Source organism: Microcaecilia unicolor, chromosome 14 (assembly GCF_901765095.1).
Source record: "Microcaecilia unicolor chromosome 14, aMicUni1.1, whole genome shotgun sequence".
Classification (NCBI taxonomy): Eukaryota; Metazoa; Chordata; class Amphibia; order Gymnophiona; family Siphonopidae; genus Microcaecilia; species Microcaecilia unicolor.
The window spans coordinates 20,142,630-20,154,752 of record NC_044044.1 but is presented as its reverse complement, the minus strand read 5'-3'; the positions used below and the strand labels follow the sequence as shown (position 1 = coordinate 20,154,752).

The following is a 12,123-nucleotide window of genomic DNA, read 5'->3' as shown; positions in this document are numbered from 1 at the left end:
CCATATATGATTTTGTGGACTAGAGTGCAGATGTTGAAGATGATCCGTTCTTTGATTGGGAGCCAGTGCAATCTTTCTCGAAGGGGTTTGGCACTATCGAAGCGTGTTTTGCTGAATGTCAACCTGGCTGCTGTATTTTGGGCAGTCTGGAGTTCTTTTTGTTAGTTGTTCTTTGCATCCCACGCAGATTCCGTTACAGTAATCTGCATGACTTAGGGCCATTGATTGTATTAGGCTTTTTCAGCAACCCTTTGCTACTAGTTAGGGGGACGCCCTGCTTGCTGATCACTGCATAGTGTATTACCCACTTCTCTAACCCTTTGCTTGGCTCTCTTTTCATTCTTCGTGTCTATTTTGTCTTACCTTGCTGTGTTTGCAGTGTTGTCCTATCTTGATTTGTAGTTCATTTTCATAAAATTTGTAAACCACTTGATCTGCCAGCTAGGTTAGGTGCTATATAGTAAGTTTAAATAAGGGCACTACTGCTTACTCTATCTACTCATTCCTTGCATGTTTTCATCCTTTTTTTTTTTTTTTTTGAGCCCTCAGCAATTTGAAGATGACAATTTCCTTTTCCTAAAATTTTTCCTTGTTGCCTTAGGTACCATTTCCCATACAGGAACTTTTGGAAAGCTGGGCATCTCTCCCCTTCGTCTCCATCAGGCAGGTCCTCATCTTCAGATATAGAGAACAATGAGCTGCAGCTGTTTTTTTTTTCTTTTTCTGACTCAACTTTGAGGCAATCTGTGCACAGAAAAAGGTCTAGCAGTTGTCTGCACTATAATATTTGATTCAGTAAAAATCTCAGCCATGGGGAGCGGGGCTAAAGCTGACAATAGCAGACAGGGAGGTAGGGATTCAAGGAGCATGGAAAGCCCAACGTGCACATCTCCCAAGACCTGTTCACCTCCAGTGGTTGTTACCGATGCCCTATGATACCATTGGCTGGAAATGTCTCTTTAACTCTGTCTGGTGCACAGGAAGGCTGCAGCTCTGTCAGGCTGTGGCAATCAACAGGAGGATGAAGGAAAGAGAAGGCTGCATGACGCGATCAGAGCAATGAACATGGCTCCTATCTTCCTCTGACAAGAATGCTGGCTTAATGGGAAGCACTGGGTATTTAAAACTTTCTGCAAATGCCTCCCTGTATTGTCATTTTTAATTCTCCTATGTAAGCCACATTGTGCCTGCGTGTGTGTGTGGGAAAATGTGGGGTAGAAATGTACTATAAATAACTAATAAATAATTGCCTCAATGCACACAACAGGGGACCCAGGCCATGGCAGGAAGATCTCCCACCATCACCTAGACCAGTGATTCTCAACCCAGTCGAGAAATTGGAATGCACTACCTCCGCTGAATGCAAATCTCTCATGCATATTCATTGTGGGTATCCCGAAAACCTGACTGGCTTGGTGTGTCCTGAGGACTGGGTCGAAAACCCCTGACTATCAACTGCAAAACAGAGATGAGGGGCAGGGGGTTGCACAGTGCTATATTAAGCAGTTTCCACTTAGCTGGTACTCCACCTTGTCCAAAGCTAGACTCATCAGTTCAAAGGGCAGAGCCTGGGCAGTGACTCTCAATGTGAACAAGCTTATATTACTTAGTAATGGGAATAAGTAACAGCAAAGCTCATTTTTATTAGAAGATGGAATGAGATGCAGGATCCCATCGCGTACACCTTGCTTTCATACAAAAACCCCCCCCAAAACATACCAGGACATGGGGAAGCCGCTGCTTGACCTGGGATCGGCAGCATTGAATCTTACTACTGTTTGGGATTCTGCCAGGTACATGGATTAGCTACTGTTGGTCCATCTAGTCCAATATCCTGCTTCCATTGTTCTGACCCAGTATGACTGTTCTTATGCTCTTATGGAAGTCCTCTCCCCAATTACTTATTTTTATAAACAGGAGACAAGATTTAGTATTTATTTATGGTACAGAGACTAAAGCAGTGGCATAGCTTGGGGAGAGGGGGGGCACCAGGGGAGCGGCCGCTCCCCCAAACAAACCTTTTTTTACACAACCTGTCATTTTTAAACACATCAAGGCAAACAAAAAAAGCAAACACTGGGCTTTCAGGATTGAGAAAAATGTAGTCCTTTAATATCACAAATACCCGACACGGGCCGTGTTTCGGCGTACAACCGCCTGCATCAGGGGTCAATAAACTCCTATCGGTCAACTTGCAAACTGTGGTGCAAGAGGTAGGTGAAACAATCGGGGTAAAACTCCTGCCCTTTTCCCCTGATGTCTTCAGGCTGCCAATCAGTTCAGGACCCTCTCCTCCTCCAGGCCTCAGGGTCTCCAGGTTCTCATTGCTTCTCCTTCAGGTTTGCCACAGTTTGCAAGTTGGCCGATAGGAGTTTATTGACCCCTGATGCAGGCGGTTGTACGCCGAAACACGGCCCGTGTCGGGTATTTGTGATATTAAAGGACTACATTTTTCTCAATCCTGAAGGCCCAGTGTTTGCTTTTTTTGTTTGTTTGTTTGTTTGTTTGTTTGCCTTGTTGTATTTATATGCTGTTTTCCCTCTCTTTTGTGACCCCATTTTTAAACACATGCCAGCGCTGGTGGCAGTCCGCTCTCTGCTCCCCCCCTCCCGACCTTCCAACTTGGCTACGATTCTGGACTAAAATACAGCCCTGGACACTTTTTTAAACAAACTATTAACCTGCACTAGGAAAAAAGAAAAAGAAAAGGGGAGCAAACACTACAGCCATTAAAAGTAAAACAGAAACAACAAGTATTAACAAAATATCTTTACTTAAATAAAATAAACCACAGAAAATTTACCAAAACAGCCTGGATTGTAACTTTTTTTTTTTTTTTTCCACAATATAAAAAACATCATCTAGAAAAGGAAAAAAAAAAGACACACAAATTTTTATTTACAATAAGTTAATGTCGTGATTCCTCCGGCGACCGCCACAATTTATAAAGTGGAGCATAAATTCATAAATAGGGTATCTGTCTTTGCTACAGGGCGGAAAGAAAAGATACACCTACAGCAGCATCCAAAATTATCATTTTTTTAAACAAAATCAAGAAAGGAGGCGGTAAAATAAAAACCCCTAACTAATCTCACTGCAGTGGATTTCCATGTAACAGGCATAAGCGGAGAGCAGAATTCTGCAGACACTACAGCGATGGTTCGAGATCACTCAGAGAACAGTGGGGGAAGACAGGGAGAATAAGTCATGCTGAGCACTGTGGGAAGAATGCAGGGGAGAGGTTCAGTTTAAGGAACGAACACTCAGAAGTGCACGCTATCCTTTAACTACCTCCACTTGGGCCCCTTTCACTCCTGTTCTCATACCCGCCAGACAGAAGGACTACAGCACTGTCCCACCAATAGTCACCTGAATTTCTCCAGCTCCGTGTCTGCTGAAAAGGCAGAGGCAGGCGAAGCAGTCAGGAGGTAGGAAACAGATATAGAAGGTCCCTCTGCTATGCTAGAGCGCCAGGGGTGGGTTAAGCTGACCCCCCCAGCCCCAGTTGTACACATTTTCCAGTTGGTTATCTCCAGATGCCAGATTTGCTGCCCTTTGTGCTACTTTGGCCTGAGGGCGCTGCCTTCTTGCTGAGCTTTGGGGCAAGCTGATTCTTCTCACTAACGGGACGTGCAGAGACAGGGCGACGGGTGGCAGATGGTGGCTAGAAACAGAAAAATGCTCTTGTGAGGCCCAGCATAGGATGAAAAGCAATGAAAAGGCAGCAAATCAGTACTCCCCTACCTCCTTCCTGACAGCCTCATTCAGTCGAGGGTCCAGGTTGCGGCGAGCTGAGGGTTGGCTGTAACTCCTCTCTTCTTTATCTTGGAACCTGGAAGAGAGATGTGCTCTGCAGTAAACAGATTAGGACAATGTGCTACTGGAAGAAAAGTGAACACCCCTCCCCCTCCTGCTGCTTACTTGCTGTGGTCCATGGCTTGTAGGTATGTGAGAAGCTCCTCCATCCTGGGCATGGTGTGGTCAGTGCGAACCTGCTGACAATGAAGCCAGCGGGAAATCTCTGCCAATGCCTTGGGTGATACCACTCCACTCTGAGGACCTTATGGAAGAAGCAAAAAGCAGTGATAAATAAAAAAAACAAATGAAGACTTAGACCATGGTTTAAGGGGGATTTGGACAGATTCCTGAAGGAAAAGTCCATTGAACATTATTAAATTTTTTTTTTTTGGTTTTGCAGGGTTCTTCAAGCCTGGATTGGCTGCTGTCAGAAACAGGATGCTGGGCTTGATGGACCCTTGGGTCTTTTCCCAGTATGGCGGTGCTTATGGTTTCAGTCATTGTCTTTAGCCATTGTCATGACCCTCGCAAACCTCATTCCAGAGCTGTTCTATTATGCAAGAACAAAAAACCACCCTAGACTCCAGTTTAACAGGGGGCACATTTGCTCCACTCACCCAGTACAGGTAAAAGAGAGCAGTGGTTCTCAAACCTGTCCTGGGGAACCATCAGTCAGTTGAGTTTTCAGGATATTCCTAATGATTATGCATGACAGAGATTTCCATTACAGGCAAATATGCAGACGATGTCACAATATACATTCCTTACAAAACCAAACTGACAGAAATCACCAACGAAATCAAGCTCGGCCTGAACATCATGGATTCATGGGGCAAATGCATTTCAACTAAAACTCAATAAAGAAAAAACTCATTGTCATCCCAACAAGTATCAACACCCCAGATCACACCCTTCCTATCTCAGACAGCTTGAAAATCCTCGGCGTTACAATGGACCGTAACTTAACACTAGAGAGCCAAGTGCCATCCACAACAAATAAAATGTTCCATTCAACGTGGAAGCTCAAACGCGTGAAACAATTCTTCCCCAGGGAAACATTTCGCAACCTGATACAATCAATGGTACTAAGCCACTTAGATTACTGCAATGGAATTTATGCGGGATGTAAAGAACAAACCTTAAACTTCAGACCGCTCAAAACATGGCAGCTAGGCTTATATTTGGTAAAACGTGATTTGAAAGCACAAAACCTCTCCGCGAAAAACTACACTGGCTCCCAATCAAAGAATGCATCGCCTTCAAAATCTGCACCCTGGTTCACAAAATCATCTACGGAGAAGTCCAGAGTTACATGACAGATTTGATCGACTTACCAATTAGAAATACATCCGAATCAACACGACCTTATCTAAATCTGCACTACCCAAGCTGCAAAGGACTTAAATACAAAACAACTTAAGCATCCAGTTTTTCCTACATAAGCACACAACTGTGGAACGCATTACCAAAAGCCTTGAAAACGACGTACGACCACCTAAACTTCCGGAAATCACTAAAAACCAACCTGTTTAAAAAGGCATACCCTACTGATCCAACTTAAATGCCTAATAATCTCTGCAACACAACCAAACTAAAGCACGTAATGGACATAACACAACTCTTCCGTTATACGATGCCCTAATGTGGTTATGCCACATGAACTTGATCTTACCACATCACCCTGTATTTGTTCACACCGGAGCCTGCAAAGGCCTCTCCGGTACTATGTAAGCCACATTGAGCCTACAAATAGGTGGGAAAATGTGGGATACAAATGTAACAAACAAACAAACAAATAAATAAATAAATAAATATTCATTAGGGACTGGTGGTCCATCAGCACAGCATTAAGAACCACTGAAAGCGGAGAGAGGGAGAGACAGGCAGCCTGTTTTTCTCACCTATGTTTGGTTTAGGTGGGCTATATGCTCCTTGGCTTATGATCCTGGAAATGATTTCAGGGGCCTTGGTTTTCTGCACAGCTGGTGGGATGCGAGACATGATTTGCTGACTGGATACTGGGAGTCGTGTCTGGTCCCAACAATCCAGAAGCTTGTCTTGGAAACCCAGAGATCCTCCTGCAGAGAGACAAACAGATGTGCTACAAGCCCATCACCTCACTCTGCAAGCTGCCTCTCCCCCATCCAGTTCTCATCTTCCCACAGGCTCTCATCACAGCACCACTGTGCACCTTCTGAAGTATTTTCTCAGCCAATGTAATCAAAGGTAAGACTTCCCCAAGCAAAACAGTGAGGGAGGTGGCTTCTTACCTTGTTCAGGCTTCTCCTGCTTCTCATTTAGGGGATCTCCAGGTGTACGGTCCAGCAGCTGAAAGAGAACCCCAAGAAACAGCAGAGGATGAGATGAAGCGAGAGAAGAAGACACAGAATGAAGCTAAGGGCACACAACAGAAAGAAAGAGAAGGCGATGAGAACAGAGGAAAAGAAAATATTACAGAAGACAGATACAAACTATCGCTCATTACAGCTTAAATACAAAATAGGTGGGCAGGGTGCATACGGCAAAGCATTAAGGTTACGTGGTTTCACCCTTGTAGAGTCTAGAAGAGTCTAGACAAACTCTGGGCATGGGCAAGTGCTCCCTCTTGTGCGACTATGGAGAAATTAGATCTTACCTGCTAATTTGCTTTCCTTTAGCCCCTCAGGACCGGACCAGGATTGGACTGATGGGTTGTGCTCGCCTTCTAGCAGTCCAATCCTGGTCCGGTCCGGAGGGACGCTCTTTCCTCAATCTATTCCAAAGCTTAGGCAATTTCAAATCGCTTGGGGAGGTGGGAGGGATTGTGTGGCCGATTTGGAATCCATGAAATAATCTTAACCTTCTTCATGGACAATCGGGACAGAAATCAGCTGAACATGTAAGGGCAGATGCTCCTTTTAAAATGGATACGAAAATCCCTTACTACCCGTGTATCGTTGCTGTGGTAGGTTGACACCTCTTACATAAAGCGGGATTGGAGAATGATCCAAAGAAGCAGTGCACGTCATAGTACTACCCTGAGGAGTAATGGAACATGACAATGGCATTGATGGCAGGTTGGAGATTGAGAGGGCTTTTTCTCATGGTCTGAAACTGATCGGCATTTCTCATTATGTATTTATTAAAGAGTGGGGTGATTTATGCGATGCAAGAAGTGTCACCTCAATTACTTGAAGTAACATGGGTCCAGTTGAAGAGAGCGATGATCAACATTGTTTCAAGGTAAATGGGAATCCCAAAGGGTGAAATAGATGGTTTCCATAGAGACCGACATATCATGATTAAACTGCTAACAGAGAGATACTTAGGAATAATGGCTTGGGGGGGACAACCTTTACAATTGGCCGCTGTAAAAAATGTTCAGTGTAGTACACTAGAATAAATTCAAAGATGGCTTCATAAATTTACCTTGTATCCTCAAGGTTGAACACTTGGACCTAATGTGTGTTAAGTGAATCTTATAATCTGAAGTTGCATGAAAGTACATAAGTAATGCCATACCGGGAAAAGACCAAAGGTCCATCGAGCCCAGCATCCTGTCCCCGACAGCGGCCAATCCAGGTCAAGGGCACCTGGCAAGCTACCCAAACGTACAAACATTTTATACAAGTTATTCCCGAAATTGTGGATTTTTCCCAAGTCCATTTAGTAGCAGACTATGGACTTGTCCTTTGGGAAACCGTCCAACCCCTTTTTAAACTCTGCCAAGCTAACCGCCTTCACTACGTTCTCCGGCAACGAATTCCAGAGTTTAATTACGCGTTGGGTGAAGAAACATTTTCTCCTATTTGTTTTAAATTTACTACACTGTAGTTTCATCGCATGCCCCTTAGTCCTAGTATTTTTGGAAAGCGTGAACAGAGAGAGATAGAGAGAGCAGATCTGTTCCTATTATGCCAGGTGGATGAAGTAGAGAAGAGGAGAAGATCTGGTTGCACAGGAGGGAGAACACGCACATGCCCGTAGAGTTTTTCTGGGCTCTGGGAGCACAGATCTGATCTGGTGCCATCACTCACGTATGGCTGACGATCCTGCTTTTCCACGGAGAACCAATGGATGCACGGCTGCAACTGGTTTTGGGAAGTGTTATATGCGAAGGGCACCCAGTGCAGTAAGTAACAGGTATGAAGATGTGTAAATAAGGCGGGCACAGGGCACTGTACGCACCAACTGGATGTACTGCTGCAGATCTTGGCGCTTCAGTTTCTCTATGCTGGGGTTCTGCAACAGGCTGTCCTCGCTGACTGCTGGATCTGACCCCATCACTTTTTCAGGCTCATCGGTGAATGGGTGCTCCGCTGGGTTGTCCTGCTCAAAGCCGAGTGCTAGGAAGAAGCAATCACAGGAAGAGAGTCTCAGGTCTGCTGCACTTACAAAGCAGGAATTAAAAAAAAACTTGCTAAAATTTAGCACACATTTTCTTTACTATCGACCTTGAAAAACAAATCAAACACACACTACTACTGATGCAATAAGCTAAAATTATATACTAATTGTGTAGTAGTGTAAAATAAAACAAAAAAACATGTCTTTGTACAAGTCTTTCCCATTTTTTTAAATACCTTGTAAACTACTTAGATAAATGCTTTGATTTGTGGTATATCAAATTTGAAAACGGAATTCCCCCCCGGTCCTCACAGCAACAGCTGCAAAAGCATGCTAAAAAGAAAAACAAAACCTCCCCGCACACACATACAGTACTAAGCTGAAAGGAAGGGAGCCCCAGCTAACTCCTGTGGTTGGCGGTGAACCCAGAAATTCAATGTTGGGCCATATGCGGCACCCGGCCTTGAATTTCCATTTTTTGGCTGCTATGTACATAGCTGGTTAAGCCGATATTCACTGGTTGACCGGCTGAGTTATAGCAGCCAAAGATAGATCTGCTATTTACACAGGTCTATCAGGTTGCTAAACTTAGCCAGTCAGCCGATGAATATTGGTGCTGACCGGCTGTGTCTTGCGACATAATCAAGTGACCGGGCTAGCAGCTCAGCACTAATATTCGGCCAAGATAGCCGGCTTAAGGCCATTTAAGCGGCCAGGATTCGTTCCCGGGCAGTTAAAGTGTTCAATATCAGGGGGACTCACTTTACCTCTAGTGTTGAGAGATGTGAGTTAAACTAAATCTCCACCTCTAAACATTTAATTAAAAAAAAAAAAAAAAAAAAAGAGTTACAGCCTCTTTGGTCCAGTCCGGATCCTGCAGCCTCCTATCCACCTAGCCCCTCCCTCATCCTAAAGGCCCCTCTACACTTTCCTTTCTTTAAAACCGGCTGCTGTTGAAGACAGGAGGATCCATAGAAAGTGTAGAGTGGCCGGGTGGGATTAGGAGAGAGAAATGGAATGGGAGGTCCCTGACCTTGAAGTTTTAAAAACTTTTCCCCCCTGTTTACAAAGCCTCGTGGCAAAATGAATGGACTGCTTCAGCATTAGTGCACCAGCAGCCGCTAGCGTGGCTTTGTAAACAGGAGGGGGAGGTATATTTCACCTCTAGCGCATTCAAAGACGACTTGTTTTATTTTTACTGAACTCTTGTATTGGAAGTAATTTCATTTGCACATTTTAGCGTTACCCTAAAACGCTTTCTACATAATACAAATTTTAGCACAGAACAAATTTATTTATTTAGATTTTGCTTACACCTTTTTCAGTAGTAGCTCAAAGTGGTTATGTTCAGGTACTCTGGATATTTCTCTGTCCCAGGAGGGCTCACAATCTAAGTTTGTACCTGAGGCAATGGAGGGTTAAGTGACTTGCCCAAGATCACAAGGAGCAGCAGTGGGATTTGAACCGGCCACTTCTGGATTACAAGACCAGTGCTCTAACCACTAGGCCTCTCCTCCACTCCACTAAAGAGGCATTAAAACGAGTGGTAAGCTAAGGAATCTTATTATATTGGCTTCATAGTATGATTGTCTAATGCCATAAACCCAGGCCCCCTCAAGAGCTCTGCAGTCTACTTTGTCTGCAGGTAAACTTTCTCCACTGACAAGTAGGGAAATGCAGTTACATTTGACGGAGACATCAGCAAGATAGATCTCGGCTCCCCTAGAACTCCCTGCAAGGACTGAGGCACATGTAGTGATTGCCACCTCTTAAACTGAAACCCTCATAACACACCCCCTACCCCTTGCAAGGCTGATGATTCGCGTTATGTGACTGCCCTGCGATTTCCAACAAAACCCAAAAATGATGGAGTGTGACGAGTTGCCGCATCAGACCCTGCACCAACTCCTGGCCTAGGCTAGTACTCCGCAAAGGAGAACCCCTGCTACAGGTAAGGCTGTGGAGAAGAGAGACCGGAGAAGATGGAAGGGGAGCTGTCTGATTGCTACCTTCTACCAACCTGTTAATTAGAGCTGAATACAGGGTTTAAAAACACTTGGCTGTTTCCTGCTGAACAGATGGCACACTGAGGAGAAATCTCAGCAGGGCTCTTAATTAAAACAAATGACCTTTTGAGAGAAGAGGGAGAGGCAGTGGGGGTATATGCTCATTCACATCTTTCCCCACCTCAACAGAGACCATAGGAGCAGATCTTGGGTGAGCAGGGTAGTGATGTTTGGCTGGACCTCCAGCCCCTGCGTTGCTGGCTTAGGGTGGGGATAATAGGCCACCAGGGATTTGCTGTTTCAGGGCGTCTGGTGGTCCGACGGACCTCCAAGCCCCTGTGTTTGACAGGTCTGGGCTTTTGACAGCCCAGACCTGTCAAACAAATGCGGGAGGATTGTGCCTGAGCGTGCTCCCGCACTTTTACCCTAGTATCAGAGATAACAGTGCATATAAATTTACATGCTATTATCGCTGATCATAGGGGCGGTAAAGCCTCGCGCTGTTCCAGCGCTATTTTTAGAGCGCTGTTTGGAACAGCGCAGGGCTTTTGATCATCTGGGGTCCTTCCAGCACAAATATTTGGAAGCTGCAGGAGCTTGATTTGAATCAAACTATCAATTAAAGAGTGATGATACTAGGTGGGAGACTTTTAAGAGCATGCGGGGGGGGGGGGGGGGGGGGTGCTGTCAGTTCACATCTCAAAAGCTTCCCGCTCCGCATCATCTCTGAATTGATAGGCAGGTCCAACGCCAAGTATGGCAGCCTGCAGGGAAGCTGCTTTCTCCAGATCAGACAGTGAATCCTGCACACCTCATCCGTACTGCTGAAATTTCGACAGTGACCCCTCAGAGCTCTAGGCACTGACAACACAGAGCTTGGGACAGGAGAGGGAGGGGGAGCAGAGGCAGTGATGAATTAATAATGGAAGCTGCTGAGGCTGAGTTCTCACTAATGAGGAGTCACAGCAGGCTGTCAGCTCCTGGACAGCTAAGATCTTGCTTAATCTTATCACTCCCCACCACGTACAGGGGAACGAGGAAGGAGCAGCACCAGTCAGCCAGCAAAGGGCAGACACAGGTCTGAAGGCCTTTACCAATAAAAATAACTCTCCCCCCACTCCCCTGCATAGGAACACGTTTCCATCTGCTCGATCATTGCAGTGAAGAAATGACAGTCACTTCAACAATCGTTTGGATTCTCTAATCAATTATTTCATCCTGTGAGGAGGGATCCCAGCACACGTGCTACTTTCAGCACCTCAGAAATAGGTATACAGCTGTCTCTGAGGGGGGACGGGGGACAGCTTGGGAACACATTCCTGCTTGAAACAAAAGATGGTTATGTGAGATACCTGTTTCGTCAGGTAGGGGCTCCAGTGGGTTGAAGCTGTACTGGCTGACGATGCTGTGGTTCAGCAGCTGGCTGAGGTCGGAGGAGAGCAGTGGGTAGAACTTGCCTTCGCTGGAGTGGACGTAGCTGCTGTGCTCTGTCTGTTGGCTGGCAGCGCTGGGCTGGGCGTCCTGCTGCTGAGAACTGCGCTGGAGGGCTGGTTGCAAGGGCACTGCCCAGGGGAAAGCAGCGTGGGATTCCCAGCTGTCAATATGGGGTCTCAGCTCGGACACAGTGATGCCAGAATGCTCAGGTAGGGAATTCTGGGGTCCCTCCTGAAACGAGGCCCCTGGAGTGGCTCTACGCTCCATCTCGGATAGGCCCAGGGAGGAGGTAAAGGGAGGTGGAGGATTCCCATCCAAGGTTCTTGGCATCACGGAGTCTGTAGAGGCAGCCAGAGGAGGCTGGGAAAGTTCTCTCTGAAGCTGTGAAAAGGTAAAAAAAAACACACACACACACACAGATTAGGGTTCTTCTGCTGCAATCACACCACCCCAGAAACAAAGCATAACATTTTACTTTGTTAAGGGTGTGCGTGAAGTAGTCCTGGCTCTCCCTTTTAGATTATGCCCATTTAGTTTCTCAACTTCAGGGTTGGAGCGA

The 12,123-nt window shown here is 45.7% G+C and overlaps 1 protein-coding gene across 4 annotated transcripts in view; it reads right to left on the bottom strand.

Annotated features, from left to right (window-relative positions):
• Positions 1-2,833: 2,833 nt before the first annotated feature.
• Positions 2,834-12,123, bottom strand: part of CNTROB (centrobin, centriole duplication and spindle assembly protein) — a 36,076-nt gene continuing 26,786 nt past the window's right edge. For 3 of the 4 annotated variants that reach the window (XM_030187915.1, XM_030187913.1, XM_030187916.1), the window contains 7 exons: positions 11,483-11,945; positions 7,966-8,123; positions 6,069-6,126; positions 5,700-5,876; positions 3,922-4,060; positions 3,745-3,850; positions 2,834-3,664 (listed from right to left, as the gene is read on the bottom strand). In XM_030187915.1, the coding sequence (XP_030043775.1) occupies positions 3,527-3,664; positions 3,745-3,850; positions 3,922-4,060; positions 5,700-5,876; positions 6,069-6,126; positions 7,966-8,123; positions 11,483-11,945 (1,239 nt within the window). In that variant the 3' untranslated portion in view covers positions 2,834-3,526. The remainder of the gene's footprint in view (positions 3,665-3,744; positions 3,851-3,921; positions 4,061-5,699; positions 5,877-6,068; positions 6,127-7,965; positions 8,124-11,482; positions 11,946-12,123) is intronic. The other variant, XM_030187914.1, reaches the window with a different exon arrangement.